Source organism: Mycteria americana, chromosome 20 (genome assembly GCF_035582795.1).
Source record: "Mycteria americana isolate JAX WOST 10 ecotype Jacksonville Zoo and Gardens chromosome 20, USCA_MyAme_1.0, whole genome shotgun sequence".
NCBI lineage: Eukaryota > Metazoa > Chordata > Aves > Ciconiiformes > Ciconiidae > Mycteria > Mycteria americana.
Genome location: NC_134384.1, coordinates 2,652,357 through 2,675,663, shown reverse-complemented (window position 1 = coordinate 2,675,663; position 23,307 = coordinate 2,652,357). Strand labels below are relative to the sequence as shown.

Sequence of the window (23,307 nt, the reverse complement as noted above, 5' to 3'; positions counted from 1 at the left end):
GACTGCTTACCATGTCACTTGCCGGTTTTAGATCTCATAACACACTGTCAAGGAGGAAATCTGTCAGGCAGTAACCCTGTAATTTGCATGTGCTTTCATACTCGATAGCTATTATGTAATTGCCAAGTTGCTCCGAATGTGTTCATTTAAGGGAATGCTGTCAAGGGCAGGAGGCTTCAGTCTGACCCTTGAAATGGGATTGTGTGGCTTCCTCCACCATCCATCTCCAGGCTGGTAAAAGCACATGCTGAAAGGAAAGAGCAATGTGAAGCGCAGGCTTGTGTTGGGTTTCTAACAAATGCATTGCATGGGGTTTATTTTTCTTAGATGTGGCTGCATCAGAGGGTAAGCTGATCAGGTGGCTACATTTTCCATATGGGTTTCGAAACGTAGGTGGTTGGGGCTTGACAGCAAACTGTGTATAGCTGGTGATGGACTTAAAGGGTGCTTGCACATTGCACAGTTTGAAGCTAGCTTCACTGGAGCATCTTAAAATGATTTACAGAGGTAGGTGTATGTTATTCTCATTTTATATCTTTGAAGAAGGGAAACAGATTGGTTTAGCCAAGGTGACATATGAGTTGATGACAGTTGGCTATATCCCAGCTTTTACTTGCTTTTAACTACTCTGCCATGGCTGTTAGACCTCACTTTGCCTATTCTCTTTTAAAAATGTTTTTCCAATTAGAACAGAACTATTAAAGAGAATAGTCATATAAAATGTATATATTTGGTAAGGCTTCTTCAGTACCCATTGGTAAATATCCTTGCACAAGATGTAAGGACTGGAGGAAAACAAGAATGCCTTTCACAGCCCGAGTCTTGTAACTCCAGTTGTTACAAGAGCTTCTTGGTCACAAGTTTGGTATAGTCATCGCTCCTTAAAGATCTGCCTAACTGAAGGTCTCTTGTGTAGCAGTTAGATGAGAGCCTCCATCTCAGCAGGTCTCCGTCCTGCCTGTTGGGTCTCGGGGGTCCCTGCAGGCAGCAGCGCTGGGTGTGGGTCTGACTTCATCCTCAGAGGAAGGCTCTCTCCCACTGCAGTGAAACCCTGGGACCTTTAACTCCAGCCTTCAGTTCTCCTATTTAATGTGATTTTGTCCTAAAGGCATTTGCCTATTCAGATAATCAGTTAACAACATAAAAACTGTGGCAAACCTTGAGTGATTCCTTTCAAGGGAGAAAATGGGAAAAAAAGAAAAAAACAACAACAAAAAAAAGAAAAAAAAAAGAAAAGACGATGCTATTTTAAGGCCATATCTTAAATCAAGATAATCTTTGGAAGTAGGATACTGAGTAGCAATTGTCAGCTGGAGAGCCGAATGTCCAGGATATCCCAGCATGAAATTCAGATGGCTTTCTGGCAGCCTTTGCCTTGAAGTAGAAGATGCAGAATAAGTCTGGCAACCTTCAGGCTGAGCACTTGTAAACAACAGATGTTCATAACTGGAATCTTTTGGAAGAGAAGGGCAGGGAGCAGCATGTATGTCCATGCTTGTAATTCTCAAAATCTGCAGTTAACACCGAGCTGTGTCAGGAAGACTTTAAGGGGAAATCAAACGTCGATTTGAATGAGCAGCTTGCAGAGAAGTTCAGCTTTAGTTTTCATAAAAGTGAAATGATTCCTTTAAAGGAGAGGTGATACAGGCTGTGACGGAGGTATCGACAATAGCATTTGTGTCACGTGGACTTCAGTTACGTTGTTGTTGCTATTATTATTATTATTGATAAATATTGTCAGAGGCTATTTTGACCTGTGATTCTTTTTGATGGAGCTGAGTCCTGAACATTTTTTTCTGAGTCTTTCAAATAACAACCTTTGGAAGATTTTTGTAAGCATAAAGCATTCATTTACTCAGTGACCTCACTGAACCCGGAGAACTAGGGATACATGACCAGCGAAAATGGATGTAAAACCCCAGGGAGGATCTTTTTGGTGTTTTTCATCGTATCAGCAATCCCAGAATCACACAACCTTGGTTGATATGATTGTAGCTACTCTTACGGAGCACATTGCAGAGGACAAAATTCAGACAGGTTTGAAAAAGTATACACATAAAAAATTACGTCTCTGCTCTAGCACTTTGTCTAGCTGTAGCTCTGGTGGTTTGCAGGGTGGACTTGACAATTGTACAGATCTGAAAATAACTTTTTCATCTCTCCCTTCACCTCATACCTAATTTTAGCAGGTAGTTCAGGTGAGCTGGGCATGAGGTCAGCACTGCAGAGCGTGCACCCTGTAGAGCTCAGAGACCTGAGCCCACGGGTCACTGTTGCGATGGGAAATGTAGTGCATGCAGGTCACTCCGCAGAGTGGGAAATAAATCAGTCTCTCGCTTCCCAGGATCTTGATCGCTATTTCGGGATGTGCCAGGTCTGGAAATGTCTGTTGCGTACCTCTAGGAAACAGATCCCAAATATTGGGGGGGGCAGAGAGGTGGAACAGGAAACTTCAGTTTTTGTCTGTACCACCAGGAGACTTGCTTTAAAAACCTCCCTTCGAAGAAGGGAGGTTGGAGAAGTTTTCTGTTCAGATGGATGATGACATGCCAATGTTAATTTAAATGTTTCTCTCTTTAGTAATATTTTCATTCTCATCTGACTCATTCCTTTGTCTTGTGCTCCTTATGGAAACCCAATATTCCCATTTCTGGTTTGTGGGTGTGTTTTTGGTTTGTTTTGTTTTTTAATCTAGTGTGGGGGGGAGGAGGTTGCTTTCTAAAATAATTTTTCTGCTGTTGCTCTGAACGGGGTTACCTCGCAATGCCCAACTAAGTGTCGCTGGCCTTTGTCGCTCTCTCCTGCTTGCCTTAAAGCAGATAAATCTTGGACTGTCTGTGAGTTCCCTGGATGAATGAGTAATTTAATTAAGACATTTCAGATAGTTGGGACTCAATCTTCCCTTCTGATCTTTTGAGACTGACTGAAACCTTTGAAGTGGAAGTTGCACAGGACCCGATCAAGATAACGCCCGAGAAACCACAGAGCTTCATACTTTGTGGTTCCTTAAAAATCTGTGCACAACTTCCTCTTCCTGCTCCCAAGCACCCCCAACTGCTGTGATCTGGTGTAATCTAGGGTAACCTAAATAAACTCTCCAGATTCACTATCATCACACGATCTTTAAACAAGTATAAATAGTGCTTGAAATAAACCTGGATCTTGGCATCTTCTTCCTCCTCCTCCTCTCCTTGTGGGGGAAGTTTAAGTCAAACAGTTGCTGTGAATGTGAAATCGCCAGCGCTTTGGTTCATATCCAGGTCCTAAAGTTTTGGGTTGATCTCATCAATTTTACTTCTTAAGGGTGAATACTGACTCCAGTCATTCTGCAGAATCTGTGGAAATGGAGCTCGCTCTCAATTATACCCAGTGGTCCCTATTGCATATTTTTCTTCCCTTTTTCATCCCTCCTCTGTGGTGACATGAAACTGGAAGCAGAGTATATTTGCCAGCTCCTCGGAGAATTGAAATGGTTAATGAAAATAGCAATTTGCTTCTCTGCCATCTGCTTGTGGTTATGATAGAAAGGGGTCTGTTGTAAACAGTTGTATAACTTCTGCTCTGTGTTGTGAAAACTGTTGCCATGTTCCACCCCAGAAAATGCTGCGTTTTTAGAGGTGCTTTAACAGTTAATGCGCGTGTAGTTTTAAAGGCTACTTGGAAGGTTTGAAGCAAGTAATTGCCTCTTTCCTTTTCTGTTTCATTTCTGTCTTAAGGCCTGCCTTTATCTGCTTTTTGCCAGTGCTAGGAAAATTGTCACTAGCAAGCAATGAAGCAGATTTTTTGTCTCGCTTCCTATAAAAACCTCGCCATGAAAACTTTGAACCTGTACAAAAGCAAGACAGGCCATTTTAAGAAGGTGCTGAAGGGGTTAGTGAAACCAACAGACACCAAGAAATTAAAGGAATTTAAATGAAAAAAATCTTGAAGCGCGCAGAGCTGTGGTTGCATGAGGTTGAGCTCAGGGTGCGGCGCTCACTGCACAGACCCAAAGGTGACAATCCCGGTCGCGGATTGGAAGCATGTGGGGCTGTGATTATTTTTTTCCTGCAGGATGGCCTTTCATGTCTAACCACACGGAGTGTGTCAACAACCCATCTGGCGCCATTAGACACCAGCAATTTTACTCACCATGCTTTTCATGGGCTCTTGGTATTCATGCTATGTGCTGCCTTAGAATAGCTTTGGGTGTTGTGGTGGGGCAGCCTGGACAGCTGGGAATTGTCCAGTTAACTATTGCATCTCTTCTGGTTCCCATTTGGTGTTTCAGTTGTCTCTGGAAAGCAAGGCGCTTGTCCCGTGCTGCTCTCTGGTCCCTTGCACGTATTCTTGTCTATCGTCATAACCCTTGGTCCTTGTTGCTCACAGGTCTTCCAAGCTGCTCAAGGTGGGGTTGGACTGGTACCTCAGTGGGGGCATCCATGAACAGCCAGGGGCTCTTAGTGGAGTCGATAGCAAAAATTCATAATGACATGGAGAATGCCATGGGAGATATTAAGGATCAAAACAGCTGAGATTTTGGGTTGGCGGTTCACACAGATGAATGGTACAAAGCCTGAGAAGGCAAGTTAGCAGCCTGCACGCAGCTGGACTTCTTCTGGCTGCTTAGAGGAGATCTGCGGCTGTGCTGGTCTTGGGAAAAGAGTGAAGCAGCAAAGTGATGAAGCATTAACAGGCTGTTAAGGGTTTTGGGGCAGGATTTTGAACAGCTAGAACAAGATCAGTTGGTGGAGAGTCTGAGCTTTTTGTTCCTAAGTTTCATTCCCAACCTTTTTATGGTAGTTGATTAATTTTCACTTGCCGTAGCTCTTCCAGCCTTAGAGGACAAATATTAAGTCAGTGTGTAAAGTCCTTTTATATCATTGGTGTAAAGGAGCAAACCAACCAATTTTTAACATCTTTTAGTACTGTCCTTCATAAACTTCTCTTTACAACCATCCACAATACTATCTTATTTGGTTTGCTTCCTGTCTTCCACCTGAACCACAGTTTGTCTGTTGGTAGAGATGGTGCGTACACCTCCGACCCAGCGCTGCTCCTTGGAGGAGCTCTTTCTGGAGATGCCTTTCCTCCTCCTGCGCTCTCTTTAGTGGAAGAAAGCTGGGTGTTGTTTCTTGTCTCACCTAAATAAAAAAAAAAAACCACCTTAATGTGTATATTACCTTCTCTTGTGGTGGCAGCTTTTATCTCTGTTCCAGCAGGAGCCCGAGCACATGGCTTCTTACCTGTGCACGTGCCCTTCGAGGGCTGGCTGCAGTGTGGTCGGTACCCGTAGATTCACAATTCTATTAGCCGGGTCTTGCAGTTACTAATTAGCTCTCTGGCATATTAACAAAACAAATGGTATGCTGCAAACGCTGATTGCAGATCGGGGGGCAACTATTTGATTTATATAGCTTAACATCTGGCAGTTTCAACCTTGTACAGTTCTGCAATTTGATTGTTCCATCTGGTTTTGCGCATCGGCAATATCTGCAATACAGGACGCTAGAGTATGAAGGAAAATATTGTCTCGAAATAAAATCTATGCCTTCTCACATTTTATTTTCTATTTTATTTTACTTAAAACACCAGGAGAACCAAAAGCCCAGAATCCTTTTTATACCCCCTCCCACTATACATACACACACGCTCCAAACCTTGAAGCAGTCCAGATCACAAGCTGCAGTAATTTCCTGAGCTTTTCATTTTTTTTTTTTTGAGGAAAAGAAACAAAGCATCATGATCAGCTGTTCTGAAACTGTTCTTCTTTATCTAAAATTATCCATATTGCACGAGAAATCCAACCATTGATGTCATGAGAAGGGTAATGAACGTCTGCCATGGCTTAATTTTCACGTTTTCACAATATCAGATGTTTCTTGCAGCAGAGATTGCTGTCCTTTTAAGTGCAGAATATTCCCTTTTTCAATGGAAATTAAACCGCATCTCTTGTAAGAGGAAAGAAATCTGATACAATCGCATACAATAATCAAGAGGAGCTTTGGCTTTCCACCAGAGATTGACTTACTGATTTCTAAATAAATATTATTGTACTGTAAACAAATGATAAACAGATCTAGAGAAGTAAATGATGTAGTAAAGGCTACACCTGGATCTGCCAGTTCCAAACACTGCTGCGGGGCTGCTGGATGACCATGCACAATCACTGCTAACGTCCTTGCTTTCATCTAGTGAGAAATGGTGCCCTTAAGAAATGGCTTACTCCTTTCAGTAGATGAAATGTTGATCCAGATAAACTGAGGTTCCTCTCATCTCCCCTTTTGCCCTTTGTATTGCTTATTTGCAGGGTGCAGAGTGCATCAGCCATAATAAGGTGGAGAAAGTTCAAAGATGAGAAAATAAAGCTTGTTGTATGAATGTTAGAATCATAGAATCGTTTAGGTTGGAAAACTCCTTTAAGATCATCAAGTCCAACCGTTAACCTGGCACTGCCAAGTCCACCACTAAGCCATGTCCCTAAGCACCACATCTACATGGCTTTCAATGACTGTTGCTTTCTCTTTTGCTCAGGACAGATACAGATGCTTGCACATAATTGTTTTTGTACATGAAACATAACATTTTGTTTCCTATGCAGATGCTATTTAGCTAACTGGATGCTTGAAATCTTTTTATTGTGGTTAAGTCGCAAATGCCTGAGACAGCTCTGTGAGACCTATTGTCAGACACTGGAGCCATCGCTCTCCCTCAGGCACTGTAATTTATGCACAAAATCTTGGATTCAAAAGAAAAAATTAGAGCCTGCATTTGGCATACTGTAGCTCGCATTTGCCTGATCTGTTTGTTGGGGGACAAAAGCCCATGGCTGTGTGCGTGTAGTCATGTGTAATTGAGGGCGTATTTTCTGTATGTGCAATAGCCTTTTTATAGCCTTCCTCTGCTCTCCTCTCCCTCAGCAAATCCATATGTCCCATAGCTGGGTTTCTAGCGTTTATAGATAGAGAACATCATGAACAGAATTGTTTTGTCCACTTTAGGTAAAGTACTATCCAATTCTTGTTTCTATTTTGTGTCCTTTATAGGAAGGATCAGAATGTGCTATCGCCAGTCAATTGCTGGAATCTCCTGCTAAATCAAGTGAAGCGGGAGAGCAGGGATCACACCACCCTAAGTGACATCTATCTCAACAACATCATCCCGCGCTTTGTCCAGGTCAGCGAAGATTCGGGGCGCCTGTTCAAGAAGGTAACTGAGTGCTACAACGCATTTTTTTTTTTGTTTGGTCCTTCTGAAATACAAAGTTTTAGCTATTACTTCTGGCAGATCAATTGATTGTTGACTGTGCCTAACATGGGGCTTTTTTCCTCTTTGTGGATAACTGTTCTTGACTTACCTTTGATTTCTTTAGTAATTTTCTTCTTCTAGTATTTTAGGATTTTCCCAGAAGTGGTCAGTTGAGATTTGTTGGTCTAAATTCAGGCCATGTTTTTTCCTCTTAACCTGCTCACAATTTTGTATATATTTTGAAACTTTTGTTAAATAAGCAGAAACCGTCCAGATCTGCAACTCTGAATACAATCAAGAATAAGTCTCTAAAGACAAATTTATATCCGCCATGGAGGAGAAACTACTGTTAAAAGAAAAATTAAGGAGAATTCCTACCATGCTAGATAATAAAAGCATGTATTGTCCTTCTCTGGAAAAAGGAGAAAATGCAGCTGAGGTCTCTCTTTTTAGCCTTGTCCCCTTTCTCTGCCCTTGATTTCCACCTGGGAAAAAAGGTGGGACAGTGTGGGAGGGTGTGTTTCTATTAAGAATCTGTTCTTCCAGTTGAAGAAACATGATATGGAAGCTTTGAAACTCCCATTAAACTCTAATGCCTAGTCTCTTCAGAGATTTGTCAATCGCTGTAACATGTGCTAGTTAACATGTTAAAAACATCACAATTCAAACTTTGAAAGCAATTTCTCTTCTCCCACTCCCCCTCCTTGCAATGTGTCATGATCTTGGAGAGTTATTTCTACTACTGCAAGGCCTAGAGAAGGGGGTTGCAGAAGGACTCGAGCTTTCTAAAAAATACTTTTGTGGAGCGTCATCCTAAATCACATTGCCTCTGAGAGAGAAATGGAAGAGGAACGCTTTTGATAAAAAACTCCTAGCATACTTTCATGTCTGTCTTTTTGCCTTCAGTGGTGTCAGTTGTTATATTAAAAGAGAGTCATGTGAGTAGTGTGTGACTTCAAGATTAAAATCTGTTTAGCTGCAGTTGGCAGTAATTGGAGGCCTCGTTGGCTTTTCACTCCGGTCTTGACAAGTCTTTTGAAATGTCTTGGGGAAAGAGCATTCAGATATTTTTTTAATATCTCTATATTGCTTTAACCGATGAAGAGAGTCTATCTAATGCAGTCAGTTTAGACTGCTGGAAAATGAACAATGCTCGATATTGTGCATGATGTTTCATGTTAAGACGCACTTGAAGGAGCAACGCCTTGTTGTGTGTTATCTGGACAGCAGGATGCATTTGCTCTTTTACAGCAGGTATTTGTGTGTGGTGGCAACTGATTTCTATAGGAGAATGAAAATGAGTGCAAATGCACTGCTGTGTTCCTGGTCATTGCTATGAGTATTTCTTGAGTTTTTAATGGATGGCAAAAGAGCATGAAAAATACATTCAAGTGTTACGTTCTGTTTCTCTTTTACTTCTTTTTTTGAGACATTGCCCAAGCAGATGAGGAACCTTCTCTTTCTCAAGTAACGTCACGCTAAGGCCTTTTTGACCTTTTAAAACTTTCTGGTAATTACATTATGGTTGATTAGATACTTACACGGGATTATTGAATGGCAGTTACTCTTCAATTCCTCTAATCCTTCCAAAGGATAAGTAATCTCCCCACTGAATTTCAACAAGGGCTGTGCTTGAGGAAGGTGGCTGAGAAAATGCCTTGGCAAAGAAGTCATGGAAATTGATATTATCCCAGTTTGGCTGGAAACTAGCATCTTAATTTTCAGCCCCTTGTATAAGCATGGTTTTGCCCTGTTTTATTTTGGGCAGTAGGACTTGAATGAAAACAAATAACCGACCACCAACAAAATACCCCTCTGGTTTCTTTCTCGCAGACCAAACGCGAACTCCATATTAATTTGTGCAAACAAAAAGGCACTTGTTACTAAATTCCAACTACTTGTTGTCTGACTGTTTGCCAGGCATACCAAAATGGCTGAAGGCCAAAACAGGTATTAGGTTGCTATTCCACTTGTGCTGGGTGGTTAAAAACAAAAATTGCATCCTGTCTTATCTAGAGAGTCACATAGTTGAGTAAGATAGCAGCTGATAAAGAGAGAAATTTAGCTGAACTTGGATCTGCCAGTAATTGCGCTTTTTCACTAGAATCTCTTACCTTCCTGAGCCACAAGAAGCAGCATGAATTGGTACAAAAGCTACTGTAGGCTAGAAAACAGATGTGGTGTGTGGTTAAAATATTGCAAATCAGCTTTATGTTCCATGGATTTAAAAAAATGCTATCTGTTTGTAAAACCCCTATGCAGCATGCTTGTAGTACTCAGTATATCCCAAGAGCAATACAAACAATCTTCAGAATATCTCTGGACTGTGAGCAGGCAAATGGTACCTTGTCCTGGATGAAAAAACAGGGACAAGCGGATGAAGTCACTTTTCCAGGGTTGCTCAGCAAGTTGCTGGCAAAGCCGGGATGCCTTTCTGATCGGTATCTGTAGGTATTGAAGAGGAATAATTAGGTGACTTAGCAAGATATTTAGGAGTGGCCTGTATTTTTGTGCCTCTAACCGGAAGTTAAAACCCAAAGCTAGCCCAAAGGGAAATTAGTCACATTGATGAGAAACTAAAAGAGCATTCTCCTCCCTCTCCCCTTAGCTTCTCTCATGCTTTTTTAACCTTTTGAGACATCCTTTCCCATTTTTTAATGGAGAGGAGCTGCCGTAGTATGTGACAGCGCAGAAGACTGAGCGCTTTTTAGCAGTCTTGAAACAGTTGTAGTTTATACACGAGCTACATGGGAAATAATGCTGCTGTGCCGTGCTGCAAAACTTTCCATGAAGCTGTGGAAGGCAAATTCGGAGGTCCCAATCGAAAACCAAATGTGAACAAGCTCTGAATGGCATAGCTGAATTAGTGCGGTGCTGTATTTCAGCAAATTTATGTTGCTTCTACACAGATCTAATTAACCAGGCTACGTCAGTGAAATAACTGGCTGTATTACTTCTGAGACCTGAGTTTCCTGCCTCTCTTGTGCCATGCGGTCGTTCCAGCTCATTCACCGATTCTGCACTCTCTCCTGTCTGGTCTAAACACATGCAGTGTAGTCAAGCTAAAATGCGCTGCAGTTTAAGGAAATGCAGCCTGCAGGAGGAAAAGCCTTAGCTGTGATGCTGTTAGGGTGCTCAGGTTTGGCTTAACACAAGAGCTTGGTTTTTACTGTTTTCCAATGGAAATTGTAGCTGTTGGAATTGTGCTGCCAGTCTTGCTGCTGGTTTGGGAGCTCTCTGTCCTTGTCTCATGCTACACAGGGAACCTGTATTAAAAACCAGGACACTTTATTATTTGAAAGTCTGAGGAACATTATTTTTTACACTTCTGTTTGGAAAATACCTTCTAAAAAAACTTATACCTGCGTCTGGCTGATTGCAGGTGCTCTAGTAACTTACATTTAGGAACTACTCACTGGGTTGTAAATAATGCTGTGAAATCTGGAGAGGATAGCGATATAGTGATCCTCACTTGCTGAGGGCAGTTGAAATAAAATCATGAGGCATGAGATCCTTTTCTTGGGCCATTTATAATTTAGGGCTTTCTCGCATCAGTGCTTTGTATCATGCTGGGATTGAGCAGGTGAGCTAGGCAGGACAGACAGGGTAAAAAGGAGGTACTTAAGATCCCTTCTGTTGCTAAATTCTTGAGTTGCTGTATCTTGCACTGTCTGAAGTGGTGAGCTTTTTCAAACGCGAGAGATCTAAGTACAACGTGCAGCCGTAATCCAGCCTTAAGGCTGCAGAGGGCCTGGATGGGTGTGATAAGGTCTGCGCTGGGAAGGAAACACATCCTCAAGGGCAGCGGAGATGCGGAGGGAAGCGGGGTGGGAGCTGGCTGTGTTGCAGCCAGAGCAGCACGGAGCCCAGGGTGGGCAAACCAGGTCTCTCTCTGCCTGGAAGAGCATCAGTAGTGGTGGCAATGTGGGGTTTGTCTCTTCCAGTGGCTGCGGTGGAGAATCCTCAGGCTGATGTGTTCACTCTTGGACCCCTCGGACCAGTTATATGAAGGGTACAGCAGTGCTGACGGTCGAGCTTGGATGGGTCTGTCTTGAAATCAGTGAGCTTCTGAAATTCCAGCAGCGGTGCCCGCGTTGCACACAGGTTTTCAGAGGGTTTATATTCCCAGTGTTTGGATTTGCAGTGTCATGGGAAGCCTGCATGGTCTGTGGCTTTGTCTCATGCAGTTTTACTGTTCGTGTCTTATGATGAAGAGATCCCTCTCCAGGGCTGTGTTACGATGTGGAGGGTCTTATTTGTTTGAGTGTTAGATGGAAGCTTGCCAGCCACTTCAAAGGTATCTTTGCTGATAAGAGAAGCTGTGTTTGCTGCCAAAGCCAGCACTGAAGTGGTGCTGGATGTACAGTGTGTCAGCCCCGTTTCTTCCTGCCTCTCAGATTTGTTTACTTCCTTGGGTAGCTCTCCCTGCAAAACCTTTACGTGTCTGAGCACTGGGCTGTAGGCACCAAACGTGGTTTTATATCTTATTGGAAACGTGCAACCTAAGGTGTAGGTATTCTTTGAACGCTGTACTCTTTCTGTGCCCTTTGTTTTGGTTTCTCCTGAGGAAACACTTAGACATTTCAGTAAAAGATGTTGTCAATAAGGGGCTTGCTGCTATAGCAGTCTTGCAGATGAATCCTGTTGGCGTTGGTGGGGATCTGGTGTTCAGCTTCAGCGATGCCGCTGGCCCCAGGAACGGTGTCAGTGCAATTCTGCGCTACTACAAAAGAAAAGGAAGATAAATGGTGAAATAAATAACCGCACTCTCGAACAAATAAAACTGGAGGGGAACTGGTGGAATTGTCCCAATAAGAAATTGTTACACCTTGGGAAGGAGGTAATATTTTCTTATTTGTGCAGCAGTTAATGATTTAGCCCTGGGTTTTGTACAAGGTTGAAGTTTAAAGCTGGTGTGCTACCCGGCGTTGCTATTCTGGTCACCTCTCCCTCCCCTGGAAGACTGTCCTGCTTTGATGCCAGCGCCTGTTCTCATGCATGCTCCTCTTCATTCCTCCATCTGCTTTTGTAGAGAGCACTCCTTTGATTTCTTCCTGCTTATCATCCTTCAGCGTGGCCCTCTTATTTATATATTTATATACATGTATTCAAAATATTTTTCACTGATTCCCCTTTTGAATTCCCCTTTTCTCCCTTTTCACTCTACCCCCCTGTCACCCTGTTGTTTTAATGCGGCCCTTGATTTCTCTGCATAGTGCCACCTTTCTCTTTCTGCTACGGGTATCGGGTTTTCTTGCCTACGGATGTATTTTTTTAGTGGGATCTCTTGGTATTTATATATACATGTGTAGCCTTTTGAGAAGCAGTCTTTTTAATTTGGTATCTTTAATCACTCTTTCTCTGTTGTCTCTTTGAGATTTCCCTAGAAGCAGACCAATAGCTCAAATTTAATAGAAAAAATTACATCTTTTTAAAAGAATGGACTGTGGAAGCCTGAGTCACTTTGAGTAGTTTCTGAACAAACTGAACTGTTTTTTTGTTGTTTGTTTTTTTGTTTTGGTTTGGTTTTTTTCAACTTGACAGATTTTTACATAACAAAATTGTGACATAATTGGAAAGTGTTCATAGGCAGAAGGGCAGATTTATTCTGCATACGTGTGAGTTCCTGTGTCGAGAGGGCCCTCAGGACAGGCAGTGGCTGTTACCGGCTGCTGTCTAGCGCTGTGCCTCTAAACAGAGCCAGGTACCTTCTCAGCATCTGCCTGCCTTGCTGTTACCTGTCCCTTTCATGCAGCATTGGTACTGCATTTAAAACATACATCTTCTGCTCTGTTTTTAACTTGGGGCTCCTTGCAGCAGTGTTAACTGGGAGGCTCGCTGGAGATGCTCGGAGCAGTAACCCTGTCCTGCCCTGCTTTCTGGCTTGTTCAGGTAGACGTGTCCTCTCGGTGTAGAGTAGTGGGCACAGGGAGGGGTGGTTGCCCTACAGATCTTGTTTTGAGAGCGTAGCATTCCTTTACGCTGTTGTATCAAGTTCAATTATGATATTTATGGGGAGAAAACCCTGTAAAGAATGAAGAAAACAAAACTGAGGGTTTGAAATTTGCTTCCCGGTTAATACCTTTGATCGTGGAAAAAACCAGTTTATCTACGAGTACACTGCACAGTGTTTGATGTGAAATGAAAAATCCACAATGAGTTGGTTAAAAGCCTTGCAGTAATCAAGGAAGAAGAATTATTAATTCTCTTAAGGGGTCTGTGCTTAAGATGACCTACTTTACAGCTGCAGTATGTCTCATTGCTGCATATGAAAAATCTTAAAATACACCACACATAGAAAGCCATGCACATGAAAGAAATACACCAGCGAAAATGCTGGGCATTTGTAAAAATATTTCTCCATAACACCTAATATACCTGTGTTGGAGTGTAAACACGTAAATATACAAATGCCATAAGTGAAACTGCCACTGAGGTGCAGAGTTGGTTAGTATGTGCTGTATCCCTGCTCTCATGCTTGCATCCTTACCCACTGCGTCTTCCTCTGCCTTAGGTGCCTTAGGAAATAGTAATGTTGAGTTCTTACTGTTTTCCCAAAAGTTAAAGGACACAGAGGCCTGTTGTGAAATGATACTTTCTGATTTGTCATTGGGGAAATGAAATCTCCTGGTTTTCCTACCTGCTTATTTTTAGAACAAGTGGAGTGGGGGAAGGGAGAGGGAGTGAAATAATTTGTGTGGTGCTCTTATCTGAGTTAGCAGTACATAAATCTGCTTTGGAGTTAGAGATTTGATTCCCCCCACCTGTAACTGGAGTGGATGGTTTCTGTTACGCTGCTAACACTTTGTACCTGGTCAGATAGAATGATGTGATCAGAGCCTGTTGCCCAGGATGATGTACTGAATACCGAAGGCTGCAGCTGGAGTAATTCTTCTACATATGTTACAGGCTAAAAATGTCACTTCTGCATGTAGATTGGGCAAGGAATATGATGCATTTGGCCCTTTTAAATGTGTGAAAGTAGTCCATTGTTATTGCATTTTGTTTCTAATTTCCTGTATGCTTTTGTTGTCTTCACTACACTGGTATGCTCGTCTTTATTTTGCTGCAGTGTGAATTCAGGTCAGGCAGGAACAAGGTAACAGCACTTTTACAGTCCAGGTCATTCATCTGACTCTCATCCCTCCAGTCACATTTTCCTAGAGATAAATCACAGCAGTTTGAAAAAGGGTATTGGGGGAAGTCGGTAGCACAAAGCTGTCGTGCAGAGCATTAAAACTGTGAGCACAATTACAGAACATTACTTCCAGTATTTTACAGGACTTCACCACTTGCTGGTAGGTCTGGCCACCTTCTGAAGCCCGTTTCACATGCGACTCATTCAGTGAGGGCAAATGTAGCTGGCTTCACAACAAGAATGAATGCTCTCAGCCATAAAATTGCTTGGTTTGTTGGGATTGAGTGCCTGAAGCCCAAGATTCAATGGGATCAGCACAGAATTCGGCAAAAAAAAAAAAAAAAGGAGAAAAAGGAGGTGGGGGTTGTTCGGAAGGAACTCTTTCAGCCCAGAATATGGGAGGCAGCGGTGTGACGTGGTTTCGTGTAGGCATGGCTTTTCAGAGTACAGTATTCCGCTGTAATAAGGAAAATTCCTTATTACTGACATAGTGGTGAAACAAATCACTAGTGAAATGGTGGAGAAAACTAGATAATACAACTGTAATTCAAATATGACCGACCAATGTATAATGGGTCATTAAACTGGAAACTGATGATCTATCACCCAAAATATGCATGTATATGGTAGGACATAGATTTTTGTGTTCCTAGCTTTTCTTTAAATTCTGGAGAGTTTGAAACTTTAGAAGAAGTTTTACAGAATTCCTGTTCTGTAGTGCCAATGGCTGAGCACTTTATCCATAAAAGTTGTGGGAGAAACTTGCATAAAACTTGCACAGGCTTCAGGTGGGTTACAGGCTTCATTGAGAGCACGTCCTTGTAAAATAAGGGGTACCTTTATAACAGATGGATTGGACTGATGGTGGTGATGGAGTACTTCTATACAGTGAAGCTAGCTGGTTGTTTAGATGAGAACACGAAGGTGATAAATCATATTTGCTACTGCATGCAAATGAATTAAAGGCAGGCCTGTTTAAAAAAAAAGGGGGGGAGAAAAAGAACATTGTCAAGAATCTACCTATAAAGAATTCTAAGCTTTAATTAGCAAATTCTATTTAAGTGCTACATGTATGATCTTGGAAAATTTTACCTGGCAAGCCTTCTGTTTTACAAACTTCATAAGTAGATGTTAACTAATGCATAATGAATACCCTATATTGTAACCTTGATTTAGACAGGAATAAAAAGGATCTTGCACTTCTGCAAATTTCCTCACTGGTCTCAGCAAGAACCCAATCCACTTGCCTCCCAGCTCCCACTGTTGCTTCAAAAAACATTAGAAGATGTAATGTTTGTTTTCCACCTATGTATATTTAGTTATTACTTTTTAAAAGATGTAGAGAAATGGTCTTGTTAGAGAGCAGTTTTCAGAATCAGCAGATTTGGGTTCCAGTTCCAGCCCTGTCACTGGCTGACATAATTTTAGGCAACGTATTAGATAAAATCTCTTATCTCAGTGTGTTACGCATTCACCCACCAATGGTGTCTGAGCGCTTCCTTGCTGTTGTTGAGTTTATACAGAAAGCATCTCGTGAACTTCACGGTATGTTTGTTTTGAAGCCGTACCGTCTTTCTATCAGATTTGGAACTACGTTACTGAGGCTTGAGATCCAGGGCATAAAATGTTGACAGCATTCCTTAGCTCTCATATTTATTATCCCCCCTAAATATTTTGAAGCTGAAGTCGTTAATGTTTGGTGGAATGCGGAACAGCCAAGCGAGTGTGCAGTAGATCCCAAAAACATCTTGATTAAATTAGAGGGGAGGTGGAGGGGAGGAGGGCTGGAACAAAGAGGCCGTTGAGAAGCTGGCACAGCGTGCTGGGAATTTATGTTCCAGCGAGGGGTGGCAGCAACCTACAGCTCTGCACATGGTGCATATACACCCTGTTGTAACAAAGGAGTATGTGTGCATGTGTGAGCGTGTATGTGTATGCATGTGTGCGCAGGCACGCTTAGAGCAGCTTCTTTTGCTTTCTTGTTTCGGGCTGAAGAAAAGGCTTGAGAAAGGCAGCTTGTGAGAAAAATATTGAGGTTGCAAGTTAGCGCTCCTGGGCAAGAGTTACTGTTGTCACCTTGCTGAAATAACTTTCTCGTTCTCTTGGGTGCTGTTGATGATTTTCCTGATTTGCAGAGGAAAGGAAGCCTGTGTTTGTCACTGATCAGCGCGTACCGTTGCAGCAGCACAGGTGAGGTGGTGCTGGTGCCTTGCTCTCCCCCTTCCCCGGCCTCAGGCATGCGGGGTCTCCCATGCTGTGGCATCTTCCAAGAGCATTAATGATGCATATCAAACTAGATAATCTCCCGGATCAAGAGGACGAGTGTTTAGCCCTGATGGGATAAGGAGGAGACAAGGTTTGTGGGGACGCCCACTCCTCACATGCACACACAGTTTATCGTTGGAGCCCATTAGATAAGATTTTGTTGCACAAGCCCTTCCTCAGGCTTTTTAAGGGATGTACAGATAGGCTATGGTTGCAGGTACAGCCAGGAATAGATAATAATAAAATTTATCAGATTTTCTTTTGCTTTTATTTATTGCTTTTTCCTGGAAGATTGTTTACAAAATGAATCATTCTAAACTCTGTCTGCCTTTGAAAAACTTGATATAGAATTTGGTGTTGAAATAGAAATTGATACCTGGAGACGTTCGCAGCTGCAGAGACTATGTTGTTGTTTTTCCTTGGCATGCATTTCATTCGTAATTCCACGCCACATTCTAGCATGATCTTGAAATCTCTTATGCCTGTATGGCAGTGGTTAAGATCAGCAGCCTTTAATCTGGATGCACTTTGAACTCCATGGGACCTCAGAAAAGTTCTCTTTGTGCATCAGGTCCAGCAACCTCGACAGCACTTGAGCAACAACTTTTTTGCTAATGCCTAAGGCATTTTCTTTTGACTTTCCCAAGCTAACCATTCTGCTTCCTCCAATGTATTTTCATTTATAAGGGTCAGCTAGCTCAGGTTTTTTCTCCTAAACCTTTTTTTTTTGGTGGAATCAGTACGGGGAGCAGCACTAAATTAACAGTGTTCATTGCATAGCTCTTGTTTTCGTGACACCTGTGATCTGTCTTACCTTCATCTTAATGTAAGGTTTTTTCCAGTCCAGCAATCTGGCAGTTTCTTTCTTGAGAGCTCGTTTGGAAGCATAAAGAGTTTTGTGTTTTGACAATTTGGCACTTACACTTCTTCTTTTCTTCTTCAAACTGAATATGCATTAAAATATTCATTTTAATCTATTTCGCATAATTGATGCTTCAGCAGCTTGTACAGTGAATGAGCAATTTTATGCAAGAAATAAGCAAATGGGCTGAAAAGAGCCGGGTGAAAAGCAGATGATTGGTCCAGTCCAGGCAGTTTAACCAGCACAGTGAAGCGTGCTGCTGAAAAGCTCCTTCTGTGTGAAAAGTTCAGTGCTCAGGGCATTTAAAACAGACCCAGCCAGTCACTTTCATTAATCATCTCCAATGTTGAGGAAAAGGCAGTCATAAAATCTTTGCAACCCATATCACTGCAGTGATGAGCAGCAGCTTCAGCTTTTTTTCTGCTTTCAGAGATGGAAAAAATGCAGATCTTGTTTCTGCAAACCCCCTTGGAGACTGGGAATCACCAACTTTTGTCTTTTCTTTAAATGAAAGACTCCTCAGAAAAAGCAGGATGCTCGCCTTTGTCAGTGTTTGTGTCAGACACTCGTTTGTCCAGTAGCACATCTGGCTACCTGGGGAGCAGGTTTAGGAACATGGGACTGGAAGGTATGAAAATGCAGAGGACCTGACCTTGGATGCTTCTGCTTGTACATCCCATTGCGCTGCCGACAGCACGATGCCAGGCTGGTCTGAATGGGTCACAACATACGTAAACAGTCTACAATAAAACATCTATCATCTCAGAAACGCAGTGAACTCTGAGCGCTGCTGAACTGGATGGTATTCAAAAAAGGATCATTTAAAATTAAATTATATAATCTTTCTCCTTTTGCTTTTTAACTTATCAGTATATTTTTTTTCTCATGGCTTAACGCTATCTTGACTTCTTAGGCAGAAATGCTGGTTTAAGTGTGGGTTTGTCTGCATTACCTCTTTATCTTTTTCTTTTCCTGAAGTCTGTAGGCATAAATAATCTTGAACCTATCAAATTGCTTGACCCAGTAGATACTATATGTTTCTAACATGCAGAGCATGAAGGTTCAATCAGGCAAATGCTGCCTTAGTAGGTAGTGAATGAGTAAAATCTAGAAACTGAAAAAGTTATTCTTGTTACATGTAGCAGTAGATGCATTTGCACTTTCTAATTAGTGGGAAAATGTGGAGAAAACGTAGTTATTAGATTATGAGTGTTTAAGCCTGTCTGGTTTTTTTGTGAATAGAAATGTTAGTGTAGAGAGACAAGATGTCTGCTCTCTTCCTTGGCTTCTCCAGTTGCTCACCTGGATGTCTTTTATTAATAAAACCTCAGAAAAAGTAGAATTTGTTGTGCTTTATCTCTTTCCTGCACCTCAGAATGATTAGAGCTATGAAAAACAGACAGGGGTTTGGAAACATTAAAGATTGTACTGCAAGGGCTAAGACTGCATTTCTGAGATTTCTGTCATTAAATACTAGTAACTGTTGGGATTTTTTCCGGTTAAACATTTTGTAGGAGCAAAGCTGTTGAAGCTGGCTGGCTCCCAGGCAGCCCAAGCAGAGAAATCATTAGTGAATGTCACTTGGAGATGGGTCCATCCTTTCCCTCTGGACAGCGTGCAGTTGGGTTTTTTGTTTTTGACAAGGTAACAAATCCCCGTGTGTCTGTCTGCTCCCATCTCTCTGTCCGTCGGGGGAGATGCTACAACGAAAACCTTGGGGATAGACCTTGCCCCTGTAGCTTTTTCCCCGTGCTCTCTGGAGCTGCTGGTACGATTCCTTCCCTTCCACCAGACCGAGAGAAACACCACGTCCGATGGCTGACAAAGGCATCTCTGTTTTATACTTCTCCCCACCCCCATATCTCCCTGTTTGGGTACCCAGCTTACAAGGTTGACTCAAGGGCCTCTTCCTCCTATAGTGGGCTGTGCCACGCTTCACGTAAGAAACAATTGCCCGTTATCCTTAAGTTTGGGGTTTTTGACAGAGCTTTCCCCTTCAGTTGTGTTTTTGGCCTAATATATGGCTTTATAAATAGTTGATGATTGATCTCTCCCGTTTCCCCTCCTCTTCCTTTTTTTCACCTTAAAGGGTGCATTGTATAACGCTCTGAACCCAACAGCTCTGGTATTTTTATAATATGTGGCAAATCTTGGCTGCTTGCTACAAGGCAGGGATGATAATCAGCTCCCTGTCAGAATGGATATGGATTTTCCTGGAATTTCAAAGGGATGATCGGGCATGATAATGTGCGCCACAGAACAGGATTGAAGCAGTAAGTTAAAATCATAGCAGCAGCCCGTTCGGATGAACGGGGTAACAGTTGGGACATCACTTCTTGGAGTCTTCAACAGCAAAGAAGGGAAACATCTGTTTGGGTCTAACTGTAACTTTATTGGCTTTAATATCTTTCAAGAACTGTAGGCTGAAAGATGTAAATTGTCTTACCAAGAAAAATCTCTGTATTTGTAATTTATACTCCTGCTATAGAAGAAGGGGATTTGTTAAGGTCTGTGTGCACGGCAGTGCTGCGCCGTGGCAGCTGGAGCCGGCAAGGCTGGAGCGTGTGGCTGCACCTTTGCTTTGCTCTGCAAGGCGTGTCAGCAGCTGCTGGCTCAGGGTGCTTTTTGATGTGTCTGAATTTCTCAGCTTTTCTCATGGAAGCTCTTCAGAATGCGAACAGTGACAGTTTTAGCATGAAATCCTGTCTTTAATGAAGTAAAGATTAATAGTACCGTTGAACTCATTAAGGAAGTTGCTTCGCCCTCCTTTGCATACAAGCTATATTGCACGCAGAAACGCCTCTTCAAACAGGGCTTTGCATACAGAGGTGCTGTCTGTCAGTGATTATGGATGCACGTCTTTGGGCATTCCAGTGTCTTTATTAGAAAAGCAGAAGCTTATCTGTTCCTGTTCCTGTATTTAGCTAAAGCCAAATGTGTGCCAGCACCGGCCCTTCATGCAGTAGTTGAGCCCGGTTGCACACAACATTGAAGTGCTGGCTGCTTGTTGCCTAACAGGGAGTTTAAATAAGTAAATCTATTTTTAAAATCTGACACTCGGCTGCAGGCTAGTTTGGGTGTCAGCTGGTTTTGACAACCAGTCATGTCTATCTGCACCTTTTTTTTTCCTTTTCATTATACTGTTTTAGTGAAGGAAACAAGTTCCTGAGTCATATAGCCTTAGGTTTAACTAGGCAGCTCACTAATGCAAGCGTCCCCCAGGACAGAATAATTTGTATTGATATGGTTAAATTGTATTGTAGTCCTTGTAGTTTAAAAAAAAAAAAAAAAAGGCCAATTGCTTTGTCTGTTGCTTTGTCTATTTAAATCCCATATTAATTTAAAATTTGAATGGAAATGGGAATGTATGCATGTAAAGCCCTGTCAGAATAATTTTTTTTTCAGTGTTGATGTGGTAGTTCTTTTTGTAATGAAATAGAGAAGTGAAGGAACATTTGCCAGAGGAGGCTAGAGGGTGTAGCAGGCTATTGTGGTATTTGTGGAAGAGTTAAACTTTCAGTAAATCTCATGGAGACTCAAAGGAGAGATTGTGCATGTGAAAGCATGTACTTTTTTTTAACTCTGGCTTTATCATACAAAGCTAAAAGAATGAATACATTGATGTTAGCACTGTGCTCAGAAATAGACTGCAGCTCTGTATAGTCTTTCAAATGCAGTGAGCACAAACTCTAGTTGGATCAAAGCATCTGCTGCAGTACCAACAGGCAAAAAGACCTGCTGCCGAGCACATCTCCCTGCTCCTCCAGACTTCTCTGTGACAAACACTGCTTCTTCAGCAAGCCGTTTCCACTCCAGTATCCAAAAGTATCCAAGAGTGACTGTAGCCCTAGTGAATCCAGGAGTAATCTGTGCACAAGGCTTATCAAGTAAGAGCTGGCGGACACTGCAGTAAGGTTTCTCTCCTGGATCTGTCTCCGTAAGTTGTAACACCTTGCCAGACCCCATCTGAGGAACCTCGTTTCCTCAAGAATCGTTATGATGGGGTGGCACAGGAAACTTGTGATGCGCGTGTGGTCAAGGGACAAGGAATAAAGATAAGAGGGGCTGGCAGGCAGTACTGAAGGGCTGGGAGTGAGATGCGAGGTCAAAGGAAAGAGCAGCAGGACTGCCTAGAGAGACGGGAGTGTGAAGGAGGTGATGGCCTGCTGTCATCGCAGCTTCAGAGTCTGGCTTTGTCAGGGAGGTACCTTACATCAGCAAAAATTGAAGTATTGCCTGTTTTGTGATATGTTGTTCGATAGAGGAAGATAATTCCTGTTGGCTTTCTTATCCTGCATTTCTTCAGCTTCCATACCAAGCTGTCCTATATTCATAGTCTTGCTTGATCCCGCTAAAATGGGCCAGTCTGTGTTTCCAGGCTTGTAATGTTGAAAATCCCACGGTCTCTGGAAATTTCCCTGTCTCCATACTGTAAGGCTTTTCTGACTGTGCATATATAACATTTCACTTTATTAATACTGTTGGTGCAATTTGACCATAAGTGCCTCTGGGCTGAGCAGTTATTGGATTTGCTAGCATAAATAGCGGTGCTTAATTGAGCCTAAATTATTTGTAGATGCGGAGCATGCTCACTTCCTCCGCCTTTTTACCGTCTTCCCCAATTAACTTTCATTTCTCTGTTTTGTTGCAGAGCAAGGAAGTGGGATTGCAGCTCCAGGAAGACTTGATGAAGGTCTTGAATGAACTCTACACGGTAAATCAAACTGACTTCTTGGCATCTTTTCAGGCAGAAGGAAGAAGTGTTTGACTTCTCCCAGCCTGCTGTTACAGCAGAGACTAAGCACCAAGACTGATAAATGTCTGCAGTCTTCAGTTTGAGGCAGCTTGTGTTCACCAGTCTACAGAGCACCATAAATCTTACTTTTTCACTCTATCCTTATATTGTTTCAGCTCTGGAAGTGTTGGCTCTACTTCTCAAAGATCTCACCTTAGCGCACACCTGCTACTAGCTGCAGTGTTGGTTTTAAAAAGAGTAAGAGATATTAGAGTTATTTCCAAATACGCTAAAAATCTTCAGTCTGTGGTTTTGTGTGGTCTGAGCATACAACAGGCAGCATACAGCTTCAGCGGGGGGACCCACTGTGTTTATTTGTTCCTCAACTCTTTCAGCAAAACAGCTCCCTTTAGAGTAATAGTCTTCCATCTGTGCTTTTTGCTTCTCAGTATATCCATTGGAGACACCAAGAAAGAGGCATTGCCTGGGGAAGGAGAAGGAATGTGTTCATAAAAGTTCATGTGCTGCTTGGGGATTTTTCTGCTCACGTAGATGAATGGAAAAGCCTGTTGTTTGATTAAATTTTTGCTTTCTGCAGCTGTTACTGAGCTAGTTCTTGTTTTAAAAGCAGAACCTACACACGGTTTTGTTGCTCAAAAAGTCTTTTCTTTCATCCTCCCCTAATGATACATTGGGTCATTACACTGAGGTACATGTTATTTCCTTCATTCTTTCAAAAGATGATCCAGGGATGTTTCTAAAGCCATGGCATATCAATCTTGTGATGAAATTTGGTATGAATATCAATGCTAGATTATGGGGGCGGGGGGGGGGTGTGTGTCTCTGAAATTTCCTATATTGACAAAAGGTATAGAAGGGAATTGTTTCATTAGAGCATCAAAGCCAAATATTCAGACTGATCTTTTAGGAAAAAAAGGGAGCTTAGGAGTTGGAAAAGGGAATTCATTATGCACCAATGTTCTTGGCAGTTGAAGAGGTGAGGCTGTGAATCCAGTTTATGATTTTCTCCTTTTGTGCATTAGAGCGTTTAGCATTACTGAGCCTTTTCTGTGGGCAAAG

At 42.2% G+C, this 23,307-nt stretch overlaps 1 protein-coding gene across 5 annotated transcripts in view; it reads left to right on the top strand.

The window, feature by feature from the left end:
• SRGAP2 (SLIT-ROBO Rho GTPase activating protein 2) overlaps positions 1–23,307 on the top strand; it is a 112,133-nt gene that overhangs the window by 41,536 nt on the left and 47,290 nt on the right. For all 5 annotated transcript variants that reach the window (XM_075522028.1, XM_075522025.1, XM_075522026.1 and 2 more), the window contains exons 4-5: positions 7,026–7,188; positions 22,144–22,206. In XM_075522028.1, coding sequence (XP_075378143.1) covers positions 7,026–7,188; positions 22,144–22,206 — 226 coding nt within the window. The remainder of the gene's footprint in view (positions 1–7,025; positions 7,189–22,143; positions 22,207–23,307) is intronic.